The sequence below is a fragment of the Calonectris borealis genome, chromosome 3 (genome assembly GCF_964195595.1).
Source record: "Calonectris borealis chromosome 3, bCalBor7.hap1.2, whole genome shotgun sequence".
Classification (NCBI taxonomy): domain Eukaryota; kingdom Metazoa; phylum Chordata; class Aves; order Procellariiformes; family Procellariidae; genus Calonectris; species Calonectris borealis.
This window is the reverse complement of record NC_134314.1, coordinates 22,990,012-23,009,552: the sequence shown is the minus strand read 5'-3', so window position 1 is coordinate 23,009,552 and position 19,541 is coordinate 22,990,012. Positions and strand designations below refer to the sequence as shown.

Below are 19,541 nucleotides of genomic sequence, written 5' to 3'. Positions count from 1 at the left end.
TCATTCAAGTTTTATGAGGCTAGTACAACTAAAAGATTGTGTAAGGAGCTAGTCAAGTTAAAAATAATGAGGTTGTGATATCAGCATTTCACCATGGTGTTCCTACTGAGTCTTAATTCCAGAGTTTTGTAGTTCCAAAAATCCCAAAACCAAGCAATCCACCCTCCTTGACATCTGCTGACCAAGGTGGTAGTAGCTTGGGGGGGGAAATGGGGTGAACAGCCTTTGTTCAAAAAAGCACTTTCTTTGCGAAGGCAGATAGTTAAAAGTAAGGGATATGAGGCTGAGAGACTGTACCCTCCAGACCAAAAGACTCTTCTTCAGAATCAAGGTTTCTAACCTGTGGGGAGATCTTCATAGGAAACAAATTACTGTAATGTAGGATTGCTTAATATAGTAAGGAGAGGCAGAAAAAGGACCAAGGTCAAAAAACCTCGAGCTTTTCAAATGTGAGTAACAAACATGGTGTGTGTTTTATGCCAAAGGTGATTAAGCTCTGGAAAAAAACTAATGTGAACTATTTAGTTCCTGCAGTTCTTGAAGGCCTCCAGAGTCTTTTGAAATATATTAAAAGTATTCAGACACAAGTTGTTGGTCTCAGTGTGGGTAGGTGTGTAAAATTAGTTCTTCCAGTCATTCAGACAAGATAGCCTAGTGCTTTTTCTGGCCTTAAGGTGCAGGTGAATTCCACCCTGAAATTTGAAGCTGAAAAATTACTTGGTGTCTTCCTCAAGAAAGAATTTCAGAGAGTAACAGTGCTGTTTGGAAACAAGGACTATAAATTTATAGATAGATGCAGTTAACTCTGAAGTATGAAAACTGAAGATGTTGTAGATGATCTGCAGAATGGCGTCTTCTCTGACCAAACACAAGATCCTGTAAGATGTTAGCTTCTGTGTTTGTCTACAAGTGCCTCTTTTAAGAGATAGTCAGCTTCAACCTGAATTTGCTGCAGCAGATCTTTCAGTCCATACTTTTATCTTGTTTTGTCCTTCAGCTACTCTTGTAAGAGCCTGTTACCATAGCTTCAACTGCTTGCAGACTGTGAACACAAAGCAAAATACTGTAAAATTGGAGGCTTCCCATTTCTATGTACATAAAACTGTACCTCGACCACAGCTAGGATTCTGCATATTTCACACTTTTCCCCACCACCACTTTGAAAAGATCAGTTTTGTTATTATCATGACAGTGCTTTGCTTTGGTTTGCACACACTCTATCTATGATGGAATGGAAGTATGTCACTTTTGGCAAAGCTGACCTTGCTGGTAGCAGGAAAATTACATTTTCCTTTTCTTCCTCCTGCCTTGAACAAGAGCATCTCTTCTTAAATATAACGTACACCCTTATGATGATCTGAACCATCAGGCTATACAGGATATAATTGCATGTCACTGCATTCTTCTTTTCTTCATATCTCTGTGCAGCTTGAACATTTTTGGAAATGGGAAAGTCCTATAAGAATGAGGGGGGGTGGGAAAAGGATACCCTGTTCAGCTGCTGTGGAAAGTTTTGTTCTAGTTAATTCCTCCCTTTCCTCTTTGTTTGATTTTAATCTGTTGGTAGACTGAACTGATATCCCAAGTCTGGGAATCTTCTCTGCAGCTAAGTGATTTTTGAAGTTAATGTTTAAATAGCTAGTCATTGCCCTCAGGGCTAGAACCTGTGTGTGTCTGTCTTGACTTAATCCAAGCCTCTGGTCTCTGCCATTTCTAGCAATGGTCTGGGGTCTTTGAGCTTTCAGCTGTGTCCTTTTTGTTTCGCTTGTGGGGTTTTGGCTGCAGGGGTTGATGATTGGAGATCTTGTTTTTGTCTGGGAGTGATGCATGTGTGGCTTTTGTTGTATTGTGAAATTCGGGTCAAGATTAATAAATTTGACTGTTCTCAGAGGTCCTGTGTATTGGTTTCCATTGACTATAACGGGGGCTTGTACTCATTGCAGTATCATCTGTACTGAATACATCTTGGAGACCAAGTGACTGGTCAGCAGAATTGGTGTCTTGTACACACTAGGTCTCTGCAGGGGTGTCTAATGTGTAAAAGGAGTATGATGCCTTGCATGTGTCTACCATTAGGCATCATAACTGCAAACTGAATTTTGCCCTTAGTGTCTGAAATATAAACTAGGTGCCTTTGTCTTTTTGAGACTTACGGAGCCATGATCGAAGAATCACTGTGTGTTAGGCCAAACAAATACAGAGTGAAGACCTTTGTTGATCAGTTTGGCCAGTTGAGCAACTCCTTCAGAAAGAATCCAGAAAACATGAAACTCCATGCAAGTAAGCTTTGTGGGGAATGGTTAAAGGGAATGGATAGTAACTCCTAGCCAATGTCTTCCACTTGCTAGCTGGTAAGAATGGCAGTCTGGCTAACATTTTCTGTGTGTAGCAGTCTCTTAAAATTAAAGTGCTTTTATACCCTGTTGCTTTGCGTCCTAATGAAATCCAGGTATCTCTTTTTCAAGAGCCACTCTTTTTCAAGGGGTCCCCTTGAGCATCTCCGGTCAAGAGTTGACTTTCCAGCCATGATTAGAGAAGAGGAGATTATCCAGGCAATGGGGTTGTTATACCCAACTAGGCAAGGCCCTAAGCAATCTGCTCTAGTTGATCCTACTCTGAGCATTAAGATTAGACTAGATGATATCTAGAGGTCCCTTCCAACCTTAATGGTTCTGTGATTTTTATGACCATTGTGTAAAGTCATGGCCTTCGTAGGAGAGCTGATACTTAAATACTAAAAGAGACTTCAAGGATTTAAATCCTTTTTATATCAGAGAGTAATTCTGCACTAACAGAGATGAACTGAACATTTTAATGAAGCCTTGTCCATATGTTCTGCATGTGGATTATCATTCTGTCTGCTCTTTCCATCCTCTTCTATTCTGCTGTACTATCTTTTCTTCTGCTTTAGCAGAAATAACATGTTAACACATCTTACACATGGGATGGTTTCAGAAGAAATTCCTGACTCTTCCTTTTTTGGGAAAACTCTTCCGTTTGTGGGAGAGAGAGACCAAGTAGGGCAACTTGCAAGCTTCACAGAGTTCTAATGTGTTCAGCGCTCTTGATGCCACTTATTTTATTCTTGCTGCCCAATTTGCATTTGAGTAGGCAGAAGGCAACCAATTGAGAAATGTGGTGGGGGGTGCTTACAGTATGTATGGCAAGTAGCCAAAAGTATGTGGCAAGCATTGTCCACAGAAATGGTTAGGAGGAAACCGTCGCCTCCTATACTCAGCTGGACAAGAACACTTCTGATGTCGTATTTGCTTAGTTATTCAGCATGCTTTTAGAACCATAGAATCATAGAATCGTTTAGGTTGGAAAAGACCCTTAAAGATCATCAAGTCCAACCATAAACCTAGCATGACAAGTCCACCGTTCAACCACATCCCTAAGCACCACATCTACATGCCTTTTAAATACCTCCAGGGATGGCGACTCAACCACTTCCCTGGGCAGCCTGTTCCAATGCTTGACAACCCTTTCGGTGAAGAAATTGTTCCTAATATCCAATCTAAATCTCCCCTGGCGCACTTTGAGGACATTTTCTCTTGTCCTATCGCTTGTTGCTTGGCAGAAGAGACTGACGCCCACCTCGCTACAACCTCTTTTCAGGTAGTTGTAGAGCGCGATGAGGTCTCCCCTCAGCCTCCTCTTCTCCAGACTAAACAACCCCAGTTCCCTCAGCTGCTCCTCATAGGGTTTGTTCTCCAGGCCCTTCACCAGCTTCCTTGCCCTTCTCTGGACACGCTCCAGCACCTCAATGTCTTCCTTGTAGTGAAGGGCCCAAAACTGAACACAGTATTTGAGGTGAGGCCCCACCAGTGCCGAGTACAGGGGCACGATCACCTCCCTACTCCTGCTGGCCACACTATTTCTGATACAGGCCAGGATGTCATTGGCCTTCTTGGCCACCTGGGCACACTGCTGGCTCATATTCAGCTGCTGTTGACCAACCCCCCCAGGTTCTTTCCTACCAGGCAGCTTTCCAGCCCCTCTTGTCCAAGCCTGTAGCATTGCATGGGGTTGTTGTGACCCAAGTGCAGGACCCGGCACTTGGCCTTGTTGAACCTCATACAGTTGGCCTCAGCCCATCGATCCAGCCTGTCCAGGTCCCTCTGCAGAGCCTTCCTACCCTCCAGCAGATCAACACTCCCGCCCAGCTTGGTGTCGTCTGCAAACTTACTGAGGGAGCACTCGATCCCTTTGTCCAGATCATTGATAAAGATATTGAACAGGACCGGCCCCAAAACTGAGCCCTGGGGAACACCGCTCGTGACCGGCCACCAACTGGATTTAACTCCATTCACCACAACTCTCTGGGCCCGGCCGTCCAGCCAGTTTTTTACTCAGCAAAGAGTACGCACGTCCAAGCCATGAGCAGCCAGTTTCTTCAGGAGAATGCTGTGGGAAGAGGTTTCAAAGGCTTTGCTAAAGTCTAGGTAGACCACATCCACAGCCTTTCCCTCATCCACTAAGGGGGTCACCTTGTCATTGAAGGAGATCAGGTTAGTCAAGCAGGACCTGCCTTTCATAAACCCATGCTGACTGGGCCTGACCACCTGGTTGTCCTGTAAGTGCCACGTGATGGCACTCAAGGTGGTCTTGCTCCATAATGTTTCCTGGCACTGAGGTCAGACTGACAGCCCTATAGTTCCCCAGATCCTCCTTCCGGCCCGTTTTGTAGATGGGCATCACATTTGCTAACCTCCAGTCAACTGGGACCTCTCCAGTTAGCCAGGACTGCTGCTAAAGGATTGAAAGTGGCTTGGTGAGCACTTCTGCCAGCTCCCTCAACACCCTTGAGTGGATCGTATCTGGCCCCATAGACTTGTGTGTGTCTAAGTGGTGTAGCAGGTGGCTAACCCTTTCCCCTTGGGTTATGAGGGCTTCATTCTGCTCCTGTCCCTGTCTTCCAGGCTAGGGGGCTGGGTACCCAGAGAACAACTGGTCTTACTATTAAAGACCTGAGGCAAAGAAGGCATTAGGCACCTGAGCCTTTTCCTCACCCTTTGCCACTATGTTTCTCCCCACATCCAATAAAGGATGGAGATTGTCCTTCACCCTCCTTTTGTTGCTAATGCATTTATAGAAACATTTTTATTGTCTTTTATGGCAGTAGGCAGATTAAGTTCTAGTTGGGTTTTGGCCCTTCTAATTTTCTCCCTGCATAACCTCATGACATCCTTGTAGTCCTCCTGAGTTGCCTACCCCTTCTTCCAAAGGTCATAAACTCTCCTGTTTTCTCTTGAGTTCCAGCCAAAGCTCTCTGTTTAGCCAGGCCGGTCGTCTTTCCGGCCAGCTCGTCTTTCGGCACATGGGGACAGCCTGCTCCTGCACCTTTAAGATTTCCTTCTTGAAGAATGTCCAGCCTTCCTGGACTCCTTTGCCCTTCAGGACTGCCTCCCAAGGCTCCTTAACAGGCCAAAGTCTGCCCTCCGGAAGAACAAGGTAGCAGTTCTGCTGACCCCCCTCCTTACTTCTTTGAGAATCGAAAACTCTATGATTTCGTGGTCGCTATGCCCAAGATGGCCTCCAGCCGTCACATCACCCACAAGTCCTTCTCTGTTCACAAATAACAGGTCCAGGGGATGCCTTCCCTAGTTGGCTCCCTCACCAGCTGTGTCAGGAAGTTATCTTCCACACGCTCCAGGAACCTCCTCGACTGTTTCCTCTCCACTGTACTGTATTTCCAGCAGACATCTGGTAAGTTGAAGTCCCCCATGAGAACAAGGGCTAGCGATTGTGAGACTTCTCCCAGCTGCTTATAGAATATTTCATCTGCCTCTTCAACCTGGCTGGGTGGTCTGTAACAGACTCCCACCATATCTGCCTTGTTGTTCCCCCTGATTCTTACCCATAAACACTCAACCCTATCATCACCACTGTCAACCTCTAGACAACCAAAACACTCCCTAACATACAGGGCTACCCCACTGCCTCTCCTTCTTTGCCTATCCCTTCTGAAGAGTTTATAGCCATCCATTGCAGCACTCCAGTTGTGTGAGTCGTCCCACCATGTTTCCGTGATGGCAACTATATCATAGTTTTCCAGCTGCGCAATGGCTTCCAGCTCCTCCTGTTTGTTGCCCATGCTGTATGCATTGGTGTAGATGTACTTCAGTTGGGCTGTTGATCCCACCACCTTTTTGGAGGAAGAACCCCCAATTCCTACGTGACCATTCTTAGGCACTTCCGTGGTTTCTAACACGTTCATAACGCTTGAGTCTTTGCTGCCACATGGATCTCCATCTCCTGCCTCCACTGAGACAGCAGACTGAAGGACCTCTTCTGTACAGTTTGTAGTCTTAACTAAGTTTTAAGTCATGCTGTCAACCCCAGGAGAAACTTTATAAATCTGCAGTGCTATTCCAGTGTTAGCACGTGTGTGTTTGTGGGTAGTCTGCTTATGTACATAAGAAACTTACAGTGTGTCAATTTAATACATAGATGCCAAACAATACATTTATTTAAAGGAGGTTTTTTACTCTTCTCACAAAATTGTGGTAGAAAGATCCTGGATGTTCACAATTTGTATCACTAGCCAGTGTGTGTTCTGCACTCTATTTCTTGGGATTATATTTTGCTCTGTTGATTTTATGTCAAACTGTAGAGACCTGGTGCTTTTTCAGTTTTCTGATGTATTTGTACTTCACTGTAACCACACATGAGTTGTCAAGAATTAGCCATGGAACTAGTTCGGTACCTATGGCAGCTTGTTCTCATTTCTGAAAATACTGGGTCTTTTTCGTCACTGAGGAATTCCTGCAAAGATACGTCTTCTGGTGTTGCTTCAGCTCATTGCATGGTAGGAACATTCAGTGCTTTCAATTACAGGCTGGGTATTTTGATAGTGTTGTATGTTTTCAGCTGGAAAGTGGATTTGTATCACTTTTGAAATCTAAATAGAAAACTTACTTGGAAGACAGGACTAGAGTATGTAAGCTTTTCACATTTTTATGTCTGTTAGAACTGAAGTTTTCTACTGAAAACTTGCAGGCAGTTGGACTGGATGATCGTTGTAGGTCCCTTCCAACTGAAATATTCTTTTCTATGCAGAAATACATCAACTGCTCTCTTCATCTTGTGTTTACAGCTCTCTACATTTCAGACACAAGACCACATTGTTTTTTGAAGCTGTAGAAGTACACAGAAGCCACGTACTTCACTGTAAAATGGCGTAGGCTCTTAATAATGCTGTGAGGAAAGTTCATGTGTTTAAATATAGTTATGTTTTGAATGTACAGTGGCTCTACAGATTAAAAGCTTCCACTCTTGGCTTTTTAATCTGTGTTATTTGCCACTAATATATGCCAAACTACACTTCCTTTTCTTTAAGTGGAAAAACTTGATGTCAGTGAGGAAGCTGAGCAAAATCTCATCCTAATGCTCTAAATGAGTTGTGTATATGCATTTTTATGTTCTGCCCTTAAACTTGACTGTGCCTTAGGTACTGCTGAAGTACTAAGCAAAGTTCAGGATCTTGGTTACTGCACTAAGATGTTATGTAGTTTTTACCCCTTTAAAAAAGCAGCAGCCATGCAGTGGGTATAGCTAGTAACTTATTCTTTCTTTATGAATGTCTGTCTTGTACACTATTAGTGTACCTAATGAAAGGCAACTTAGCTGGTATTTTTTGACATGTGATGACTCCTTTTTGCTAGCTTTAGCTTCAGAGACCTGTTTTAGACTTCTTGTTGGTCTAAATTTATCATACAGTGGTCTAAATCTATCATACATGTAATGAATCCAAAATCTGTTTTGTGTAATAGATCTACTATTATGTTAGGAAAGCTTTTCCACCATTATGTTGGAAAAACTTTTCCACTGTTATGTTAGGAAAATTTTTCTTTCCCTGGTGACCTTTGTAATAACTAAGATAAATTTTGTCTACTTCCTTTTAACAAATAAAAAGATCCAGTATGTTCACGTATATCTGATCTCTGGCTTAGTTTGTGTACATGTCAGTAACCAAATGTAAGGAACCCTGGAGTGATCTATGAAGAAGATAGTATTAAAAGCAGTCTTCAGTGCATTTGGTTCAAGTACTTTCTGTTTGCAGTTAGCCCTGTAGTGTTCATAGGAGTTAGAGCTCAATGTAAGAGACTTCTCTAACTACACTGTTTTATTTTCTCCTGTTAGTTTACTAGAAGAATGTTGCAATACTTCTAGATGCTCATCAGTGCATTGAGATTGGCAATTCTCATTCATCATTAGTATCTAATATTTTTGTGGCATGATCTAATGCAATCTTATCCTTGAGCTACATAATGCTTCTCACTACTTGCTTAAAATTTTTTTGGTATTTGTTTGCTTATGCTAAACAGCCCAAGCTTTCCTTGTTCTTCTATGTCTTGTTGGTTATTGTAAAAATTTTTCTCTGTGTCTGCTCAGGTTTGAGTTCATCTGGTTTGTACACAGCAGACTTAAGGCTGTACAAGGTTTTCAGTGAGATCTTTCTAGATTCATATATCAATGTAGTTCATTTTCCTGTCTCAGATTAAAAAATACTTGGCCCAGTAGGGTCCTGCATCACGTTGTCATTGTATGTGACCTCCATTACAGTGGTGGCTCAGTCTTCTCATTATTGATTAAACATGCAGGTTTTCATCTGTAGTCACCTCCAGCTTAGTAATCTCCCCTGAGGAATGTTTGCTTGTCCCCCTAAGTGTGGAGCCTCCCCACACCTGGGGGGGAAAAAGTACGTAAGGTTTCATTTCTCTCTTTAATTTTTATAACCTTGTTAACAGAGGCAGTGTCAGTGTAGCCTGGTCTTCCCCTAGAGCAAAAGAGTGAAGACTCTCTTTAAACCTTTAGGATTTGGGCCAGGTATTTCTGTTAATATTATTACCGTGCAGTACTTCCTTTTGGCCATATGTCTAGCTCTAACGTTGTGAAGTTTCCTTTGTATAATCTTGAACTGTGATCAATCTATTCCACAAAACTGGTGTGGCGTGCACAACTCTTGTCCTCACCACCACATGTGTGCACACATACAGTCTGATGTCTGGCAAATCCAGGTAGATTCAGAACACAAAGTCATCTTTAGTTGATGATTATAAAAAGTTTAATGCTTCTCTCACCTTTACTCACCTTCAGTGCCTTGTTTTCAACACTGTACATCTTGCAGCATAAAGAATCTATCCATTGTAGTGTTAAAGTCCTGTCAGATTCCTGGAGGTGAAAGAGCACACAAAATGTGGCAAGCACTTCTTCCTAGTTCTATTTGTGCTTCTGTTTTAACTCTGGAGACATCAGCAATGGAAAAATATTTCTACACACTACTCGGAACTAAAATGGCAACTAAGTCTGCTATGAGAACACAGAATGCCAAAATACGGCAGTCCCTGGGCCATGCTCATCTAACCTAGAGACTTAGAGCTTCCTCCAGCTGTCACTGTGTGGCCAGGTGTTCAGAGCTATGTCTTCCTTCAGTAATGTATAGCTATGGGGAAATTTTTCTTCACATTACAGAATACATTCCCTATAGAACTCAGAAAGCATCTTTAGTCTTCAGTAGGTTGGGAGTAATGAGCTATCAATTATACCTCAGAGAAACAGAGCCGTGATAAGCTACTGTGGTAGTTTTTAAAGACTTACCGTGGATTGGGTGAACTGAAGTCTTCCTTTTCATTGATTCTTGCCTGGTCTATACCCTATTGGATAACTATCTGCTGTCCTAGATTTTGTAGGGAAATAAGGACAGTTGAAAGCAATGCAGAGCTAATGCTAACAAACATTCTGTGTTGCTTTCAGCTGCATCCACATCACTGCCATTCCTGGCCCCTAAACCTTTTTAGCTTATCTGCTTTCCTCTCTTGCTTTCAATTTCTCATCTGTTAGTTCCGGAGACTGCTTTGTTCTAAGAGGAGAGATATATTTGAAGTAGTCTGTGAAACAAGGTTTCCCCTTTTTTCCTTGTAATTGGCTTGTTATTGCTGTTCGCATTTCTTTCCTGTTCAATTACAGGCTCAGTTCCAGAGATAATTCCCCTCAAACTATTCTTTCTCTTCCAGACCAGAACACCAGGTTTTGTAATGTGTGAATACAATTTTCAAGAATGTCCTCAAAAACATACCCAGTAGAATATATTAAATTTACTCCCTTGTACCTTGTGCATTAACGCTGTATGTAAATTTGGCAATTTTTATTAGTTCTGACTCCAAATAGTGTATCCCTCATCTTTCTGTGGTCTCCCTTGTCTTTTCTTGAGGTCTTTTTAAAAACACATCTCAAAATTGTATATGCTTGTGTAGGGACATTAGTCAGCTACAAAAAGTGGAAAAGTGTTCCCAGATCGGTCTATTAGAAGACCATATGAATCTGTACAGGTCCTCCATCAGTTATGTTGACTGGAAAACAACAGCAACAAATAACCATATGTACTTGGCTATGCTATGGGTATGGTGAGAGCAAGTCTTATTCCATTTTGGAATTCTGATAGGTTAGATATGTCTCTGTTAGTAGATAGTTTTCCTTGCATTTTCTTTATTGCTAACCTCCTGTTAGAGATAGTTACTTTTAAGGATTTGAGCAGTTCTTACCAGATGGACTGATCTCTGATACTGCATAGTACCAAAGACATCAGGCTAGGGAGAGTTTTGAATAGGGGAGAAAAGCTGCAGCATCAGGCATCTGTAGCATCAGGCAAGACCAACCTCCTGTGGTTAAGCCAATGCTCATGGATATCACAGGATATCTTTTTTTAAGTAATTGCAACAATAAAACCCTAAGGAAAGAGCATCCTCTGTCATCTGAAAAACATTTTGGTAGCTCAGCTCTGAGACTCTTAACTGCAAAGCAGAGTGCTTCTTTGGAGCATGTAAAGCTGCTGAGTATGGCAGGATAGATATTCCTCAGAGCCTAATTTCCTTGTTCATTCATACGCAGGACAAACTTGTTCAAAAAGTTTTGGGCTGCAGGCAGATTTTTTTTTTTTTCTTCAGGCTAGACTATACTTAGGATTCTAAATAGTTCAGACTAAATAGTCAGTTTTTTCAGCTGCTCTCTAGCGATACCACCTTCTTCATTCTCCCAAGGAAGGTGTACTGCTGGGATACATTGCTTCCTGCTGTCTTCAGAAGGCTTGAACTACATCATGTTCCAAACAGGGACCTAGTCATGCCTAGGTGTCATCGCTGCTCATTTCCATTCTGTTGTGGTTATTGGGTATTACTGGTCATCTTAAGAGACAACTTTGCAGTGCTGAGATGCACTGACACAGGTGTGAAAGCTTTGTGCGCAATAAAGAACTCTCCCTCTCTGCACCCAGCTGCTTCTTCCTGTGTCTGCTGAAAACTCCAGCCTGTAACATTGGATACTGCTTTGGTGTTGGCAGTTAACCCACATCTTTGCTGAAGTAAATCTATCACTGCTACTGATCTAGATATTTCTTTCTAAGCAAGAGAGATTTTTGTGAAAGAATACTTTCCTCAGTATTCATACCCTCCCAAGGCAGGCATTGTTTCAGCTTGCTTTCTCAAGCATAGGTATTAGAGATGGGGAGAGCCCTGTATGAATGAGAAGGAATGAATGCATCAAAACTGGTCTCGTATTGCTTTCTGAAGCAATACTAATGTGTGTATGAGTATAGTCCTTCTATTTTAAAAAGGAAAGAAAAAGAGTGAAGTCATTTTTTTTTGGGGGGGTAACTGAACAGATGACTAGAGAAATCAGATTTCAAGATGGGGAGCATGAAATCCACTGTAGCTATGAGGAGGCTGGCTCTCCTCAGCAGATTTGGAGAAAATGTATTTCCATATATAGATTCATCAGTATCTCAATGATCATTTGTTTTGGAAGAATACTTCCTCAATACAAGTGCTTGAATGTTAGTTTTGTGTACTGGTTTTGGCTGTGCTAGTTTTCTTCATAACAGCTCCTGTGGTGCTATGTTTTTTGGATTTGTGCTGAAAACAGTGTTGATAACACACCAGTGTCTTGGTTATTGCTGAGCAGTGCTTGCACAGATCAAGGCCTTCTGTTTCTCACACACCCCAGTAGCGAGTAGGCTGGGGGTGCACAAGAAGTTGGGAGGGGACACGGCTGGGACAGCTGACCCCAACTGACCAAAGAGATATTCCATACCATATGACATCATGCTCAGCATATAAAGCTGGGGGAAGAAAAAGGAGGGGGGAGGGGCATTCGGAGTGATGGTGTTTGTCCTCCCAAGTCACCGTTATGCATCCTCCTGCTTTCCTGGAGATGGCTGAACACCTGCCTGCTGATGGGAAGTAGTGACTGAATTCCTTGTTTTGCTTTGCTTGCATGCACGGCTTTTGCTTTACTTATTAAACTGTCTTTATCTCAACCCACGAGTTTTCTCACTTTTGCTCTTCCGATTCTCTCCCCCATCCAACTGCAGGGGGAGTGAGCAAGTGGCTGTGTGGGGCTTAGCTGCCCACTGGGGTTAAACCATGACATTTAGTAACGGCTCTACTGGAGTTCATTAAAATGCTGCAGTGTTATTAGCAGTACTGAGGGAAAGGATCCAGGATAAACCTCTTAGATAACTTGCTTTAGAGTCAGAGATCTGCAAAGGGCAGTTAACTTTGTCTTATTACAGTGCTTATTTCTGTCTACTTTCTCTAGTTGTCCTCTGAGGAGAGTAACTGTGGATTTTATCTTTCTAGCTGTAGAATATCCTGGCAAGGGAACCTTATGAAAAGAAAATATACAGTCACTTGTTGATGTCTGTCTTTCTGGGAATGGTAGTCTTAACCCATAACTTGCAAAATGGATTGTGCTTACTTGATGGGGACATCACTGGCAGCTTGTCACAGGTTTTTTCATGTCACTGAATGATGGATAAGTGTAGAAAAACTAGAATTCGGGCTTCATAAGTAAAGCTTTCTGCACAAGTATCTCTTCAGGCTTACATCTTGTTATAGGCCTTTTATAAGGTCCCCGATTATTCAAGAGATTGGGCACAAGCAAAGAGTAAGTGATCATGTATAAACTAGTAAGAGCTCAAAAAAAGTCTAATAAGACATTCTCCCCTGTAGTTAGTCATTTACATGAAGCATATCGCCAAGGTACATGTGAAGATAAAGTTTGTCTATCAAGGACTGGTAGTTCAAGGATTTCCCACCTCGATGAAGGTGATTTTTTTTCAGTTGTGCAGGTAAGTAATTTATTGAAGAGAGTTACATGATGATAGTATGTTCTTCTGTTAAGCTGCGGTAGGAGCCATTCTTCTTATAACAGCGTAAGTCCTTTTCTCTTGGCAGAAATATTTTGTTAGGAATCTGCACCAGGTTGCTTGTGTAGTGTCCATACACTGTATATTAAATTTAAAATTGGAGTTTAGATAACAACATGTTTTTCTCTAAATCTCTCTTTTTTCCTCCTCCTCCCATCCCACAATATCTGCTTGACCATGTAGAATTCATGAAACTGGGGATGTTGTTTTGCAATAGATAAAAAATTTCTTAGTATTACTTCATATTTTTATATAATATGTGATTTCAAGTGATCGAAATATGCATGCATCCATATAAAGATGATAGTTTTGTTGAGGAGTAGATTATTTGCATATATTTCTTTTCTTTAATCAAATGATGCTTGCATTTGAGTAGCTAGTAGCAGATTGCCAGTGTCGTCAGAAGGGGGCCCATAAGAGGAAGAGGCGTATAAGAATACTGCTAATTTTGTAGAAATAATTGTGTTACCATGTGTTTCTGCTGCTGTCTACTTCTAGTTTTTCTATGTGATTAAATAGTTGTAGCTTACCGATTTTAATGAGTGATTCAATTGCAATGCTTCTGTGCCAGAAGAGGCCTGCATTTTGAGCAGCCTTTATAACACTTGTGTAGGAAGATACTTGTTTTAAAAGATATCTAAAAAATTAATGTGTTTTTAGTCTGTAAATGTACTGTATTAATTTTTGCCAAAATGTAGTCAAATTGAAGACTTTAAATGTAACCTTGCTAGTGAATTCTGGGGTTTTAAAGCTGCTTTTCTGACTCAAGTTTAGGACTTCAGTATATTATTTTCAGCTTTACCTGTGAGAGGCAGGGACTACTGAAGACAGACCTGGATGGAATATGGGGCAAACTATCTTGTACTAATTAGCTGTTGTTTTTTAGTGTTAAAATACCTTTAAAACACTGCATTTCTTTCTGTTTAAAAAAGTTTTCTTACCTCACAGTGTTCATAGGGAAAGTACTGAAACGACTCTATGCTGAAACTTCATCATCTTCTCTTGTGCATACTTCAAGTAGAGAAGAGGAGGCGGTTCTCAGAAATCTGGGCTCAAAATCCAAAGAAAAGAATTTGGATAATGTTCAGACTTCAGCAGCAGATGCTAGCACATCAACAGATACACCCTGCAAATCATTTCAAGGTGAGACTGCATGGTCCTTTTTCTGATAATATGCTTTTAAATATAGTTACTTTACTTGAGAGCAGTATAGTATCTACTTTTTTCATCTATTGATACCAACAGACAAATTTGAATACAAGTGCTATAGTGGTGCTTAATATCTAGAACACTTGAGGTCAGTGCTTAAGTCCCGTGAAAGCCAAGAAATAGTCTTGGTGTATATGCGTGAACGCAGCGTTTAACAGTAGCTAATAGAAACTTCAGTGTAAGCTATAACTGTCTTTGGTGAGCAGTGAGAGTGTCTGTTGAGCAGTGAGAAAATTACTTATACTGGTACAGCTCTGCTCAGCTATTAGAGATACACTCAAAGATTGGTGGGAATACATGATCCAGCACTTCCTCGTGCCCTCATGTTGCAACAGAAACCCCATGGGGAACGTAAACCTAACAGAAGGCAAATATCAATTCAGGCACTATGTTAGTACCCTGCTAAAGAGCATTATTTTGTGTGTGTAATGGAAATGGCACGTGAATATTTTGACAGGTAAGTAAAAGACCTTTTTCAAATGGGTTGTAGAATGTGGATGCTATGCCAAAAGATGAAGGAATTGCAAAATGAGATAGCTGTGGTATTACTTGTGGGTGAAAGGCTCTGCCTAAGTATAGAAGAATTGTGAATTGCTTTGTGTTGGAACTCATCTAAAACCAAATTTTGTCATAACTGAAAGAGGTTGTTAAACTGACTTGAAATAAAAAGGCATGTTTCCTGAGAGTATAAAAAGCTTTCTCTAGGGGAGGTGCTCAGCTAGACCTGTTACTCACAAACAAGGAAGAACTGATTGTGGATTGGGGCAGGAGACTATAAAGTCCTGAAAGAAGTGAACAAAATGAGTAGTAGGATTAGAACCCTGTACTACAGAAGAACAGATGTTTGTCTTGGTCAGGGCTCTGCTTGGTAGGATCTGCTTGAATGGAAGACTGGTCTGAATTGCAAAGGAGCGCTCGAGAGCTGGCTGATCTTCAAGAGTAACCTTCTCAAAGCACAAGAATGGCTCATTTTGACATGCAGAAAAGTGAGCAAGTGTGGCAGGATGCCTAACTGAGCTCAGGTGTGTCAGGGAGTAGCAAGGGGAAGGTGAGGGAAGGCTAGCTGGGACAAGGCAGGCACAGGAGCTGTGTCATCACTGTGGAAGCAGTCCCACAGTACCTGAAAAAGGAGAGCAGAGCGTGTCCGGTAACAGTAACCAGGTTCAGCCAACAGTCTGGTGACACCAGGCAAGTCAATAGTGACAAGGCAGGTCTGAGGTCAAGCCAGTATGCAAAGTTTGTGAGTCAGGGTGTGTATCAATTGGGGTATGTGCCCAGGCACAGTCATGGCTGCAGTCTGGCTCAGGCTGGGAGCTGCTTAAAAGCCTCAGCTTAAAAGCAGCTCCTGAGTGATGTGAGGGGAGCCCCTGCTGAGGGGGCTTCTTACAGGTCTTTAATAAGCAGCTCGTTCTTCACAAGAGTCTGGATCAACAGCTGTGTGACATTAGAGAGCTGCCCAAAAGTGCAGGCAGCGAAGCTCCTAAGAGGTAGCTCTGAGCCCTTACAACACAAAAAGGAAATAGGGAGGAGATGAAAGCAGGTATTAGCTACCCAGGAGACATATAGAGATGTTGCCTGAGTATGCTGGGATGGAGTTAGGAAGGCCAAAGCTCAGCTGGAGTTGAAACTCATGAGGGATGTGAGAAGAAACAAGAAGGACGGGGCAACAACTGGAAGGCTAAAGAAAATGTGGGCCCACTGCTCAATGGGCAAGGGACTAGTGATAGAAGACAAGGAAAAGGCTGAGGTACTTGGAGCCTTTTTTTGCCTGTTTTTACTGGTAAGGTTTGTCCTCGGGCCTCCCAGGCCCCTGAGCCTAATGATAAAGTCTATGGGAGAGAAGCATTATTCACAGTAGATGACAATAGCTGGGGAGTAGTCAAGCAAGTTGTGCAATTGCATGTCAGTGAGACAAGATGGTGTGCCCGCAGGGATGCTGTCTGATGTCATTGTGAGGCTGGTTTCTATCCTTTTTGAGTAGTTACCGCAATTGGGAGGTTCCTCAGTGACTGGAAAAGGCAAACATCATACCCATTTTCAAGAAGGGCAAGAAGGAACGTCTGGAAAACTGTGAGCATGTTACGGAGTAAATCCTTCTGGAAGCTCTTTCCAAGCATGTGAAGGATAAAAAGGGAATTAGGAACAGTAAGTCTTGATTTACCAAAGGCAGGTTGTGCAACCCGGTTGCCTTGTATGATGACATGACTGGCTTATAGATAGGGAGGGCACAGTGCATGTTCTTTATTTTTTTTAGGAGGGCCTTCAACATAGTCTCCCGTAGTCTTATAGCCAAGAAGGTGAAATATCAACTGGGTAAGTGAATGGTCAGATAGATAGACTGCCAGGGTCAAAGGTTGGTGATCAGCAGTACAAAGTTTGATAGATGGCCATGTGCCAGTGGTGCACTTTGGGGATTAATACTGGAATGCAGAGTCCTGTGTCTGACATGCAATAACCAACAATACAGGCTGGGGGTAACCTGGTTGGAAGCAGCTCCACTGAAAAGGACCTAGGGGTTCTGGTGGATACCCAGTTGAACATGAGTCAGCATTGCATCCTTGCCACAAAGGCAGCTGACGACATATTGTGCTGTATTAGCAATGTAACCAGCAGTTTGAAGGAAACAATCGTTCCTTTTGTGAGACCACGCTGGAGCAGCATTTGTGAGTCCATACTGGCAGTACCGTGACCAGTGGGCTCCTTCATACAAGAAAGGTAGTGACAAAGTAGAGTGAGTCCAACGGAGGGCACCGTAATGGCCAGAGAGCCAGATGACGTTACGTATGAGGAGAGACTGCGAGAATTGAGTTTGTTCAGTCGTAAGAAAAGAAGGTTAAGAGGAAATCTCATTACTTCAACTACTAAACAGGAAGGAGGAGTATAGAGAAGACTGAGCCGTGCGCTTTTTGGAGGTGCTCAGCAACAGGAGAAGGGGCAACAAACAAGTTGTGGCAAGAGTAATTCCAACTAGATGGGGGAGGGAATTCCACCTTGGCGATGATCAAACATTGGAGAATGGGCTGCCCAGAGAGAGTTTTGGTATCTCCATCCTTGGAGGAGCTGAAAACTGAACAGTGTACTAGAAAACTTGATATAATTGGGTCAAATTTTAATGGAGTTTAGGCTAATGACCTCCGAAAGTCCTTTCCAACACACATTACTCTAGAAGTCTGTGTTACTGGGGGGGAGGGGGGGAGAGGGGTTTGTTTGGGTTTTTTTAATTAAAAAAAAAAGGCACTGCATCCAATAACAAGGATGGCTAGTAACAGGTTGGCTACAGAGCTTTCTTGCATATGTCTGTGGTATAATTTGCTTTTGAAGGATTGTGTGGCTGTTGTCCTATATTGCATCCCATTACTGTGACAGAAGATTGCCTGGAAATCTCAATTTGTTGCAGTTCCATTTGTTTGATATCCATTTTGTTTTTCTAGATCAGTACTTCTAGTACTTGTTTTGCATAGTCAATAATGAGAGGCACTTTTTCAAAAGGCTGATAAAGCATTAAGCTTATTCTATGAAATGATATTTGATAGCATTGGGAACTAATTGTCCTTTCGAAATACGTAACAGGCTGTTTATTGGCTCTATGATGAAGATGTGCTAAATAAGCATGACTATGGAGTAATTTCTTAAGCTAAAAACACCTTCATTTGTAGTGAGTCTATACCATTACTTATAAATTAGGGCCTGCCCAAACTCCCATTGAAGTGGGAGGTGAGGGGGAGAATTTAGTTGACCTTGTGATATATAACTCCTCTGATTGTTTATACCTGGTTCCTGATACAATGTTCTTCAAGCTAATAAACAAAAGCTTTTGATCCAGAATCCTAATACAGTTAAAATATAGCTCATGGGAAAAGGAACATGGAGCAAAAAGAACAGTTCCATAGTTAGGATTTTCACAGCAAAGCAACAAGGCTCATCGAGAGGGCTTTAAACTAGGTTCGAAGGGGGAAGGGGATAAAACCAGGCTCACTAGAGGAGAGCCTAGGGGCAGCACGCCAATGTCGGGGGAGAAATCGGCAGCCCAGCTCAAGTGCATCTACACCAATGCACGCAGCATGGGCGGCAAACAGGAGGAGCTGGAAGCCATTGTGCAGCGGGGTAGCTATGACTTAGTCGCCATCACGGAAACATGGTGGGATGAGTCTCACGACTGGAGTGCTGCAATGGATGGCTATAAGCTCTTCAGAAGGGACAGGCGAGGAAGGAGAGGCGGTGGGGTAGCCCTGTATGTTAGGGAGTGCTTCGACTGTCTGGAGCTCAATGGTAGTGCTGACGAGGTCGAGTGCTTGTGGGTAAGGATGAGGGGGAAGGCCAACAAGGCAGATATCCTGCTGGGAGTCTGTTATAGACCACCTAACCGGGATGAGGAGGCAGACGAAATATTCTACCAGAGGCTGGCAGAAGTCTCCCAGTCGCTAGCCCTTGTTCTCGTGGGGGACTTCAACTTTCCGGACGTCTGCTGGAAATACCACACGGTAGAGAGGAAACAGTCGAAGAGGTTCCTGGAGTGTGTGGAGGATAACTTCCTGACGCAGCTGGTAAGCGAGCCCACCAGGGGAGATGCCTCGCTTGACCTGCTGTTCACGAACAGAGAAGGACTGGTGGGAGATGTGGTGGTCGGAGGCCGGCTTGGGCTTAGCGACCATGAAATGGTAGAATTCTCGATACTTGGTGAAGTAAGGAGGGGGGCCAGCAAAACCACTACCATGGACTTCCGGCGGGCGGACTTTGGCCTGCTCAGGACACTGGTCGAGAGGGTCCCTTGGGAGACAGTCCTGAAGGGCAAAGGGGTCCAGGAAGGCTGGACGTTCTTCAAGAAGGAAGTCTTAAAGGCGCAGGAGCGGGCTGTCCCCATGTGCCGCAAGAAGAACGGGCGGGGAAGACGACTGGCCTGGCTGAATGGGGAGCTCTGGCTGGGACTCAGGAAAAAAAGGAGAGTTTATCACTTGTGGAAGAAGGGGCAGGCAACTCAAGAAGAGTACAGGGATCTCATTAGGTCGTGCAGACAGGAAATTAGAAAGGCAAAAGCCCAGCTAGAACTCAACCTGGCCACTGTTGTGAGAGACAACAAAAAATGTTTTTACAAGTATATTAATGACAAAAGGAGAGCCAAGGACAA

General features: G+C 42.9%; 1 protein-coding gene across 3 annotated transcripts in view; it reads left to right on the top strand.

Moving 5' to 3' along the window:
* The window catches only part of ERICH1 (glutamate rich 1), an 83,520-nt gene that overhangs the window by 6,769 nt on the left and 57,210 nt on the right, over positions 1-19,541 (top strand). For all 3 annotated transcript variants that reach the window (XR_012672898.1, XM_075145178.1, XM_075145179.1), the window contains one exon: positions 14,156-14,350. Coding sequence is in view for 2 of the 3 variants with exons in the window: in XM_075145178.1 (XP_075001279.1) it covers positions 14,156-14,350 (195 nt within the window). In the remaining variant the exon portion in view is untranslated. The remainder of the gene's footprint in view (positions 1-14,155; positions 14,351-19,541) is intronic.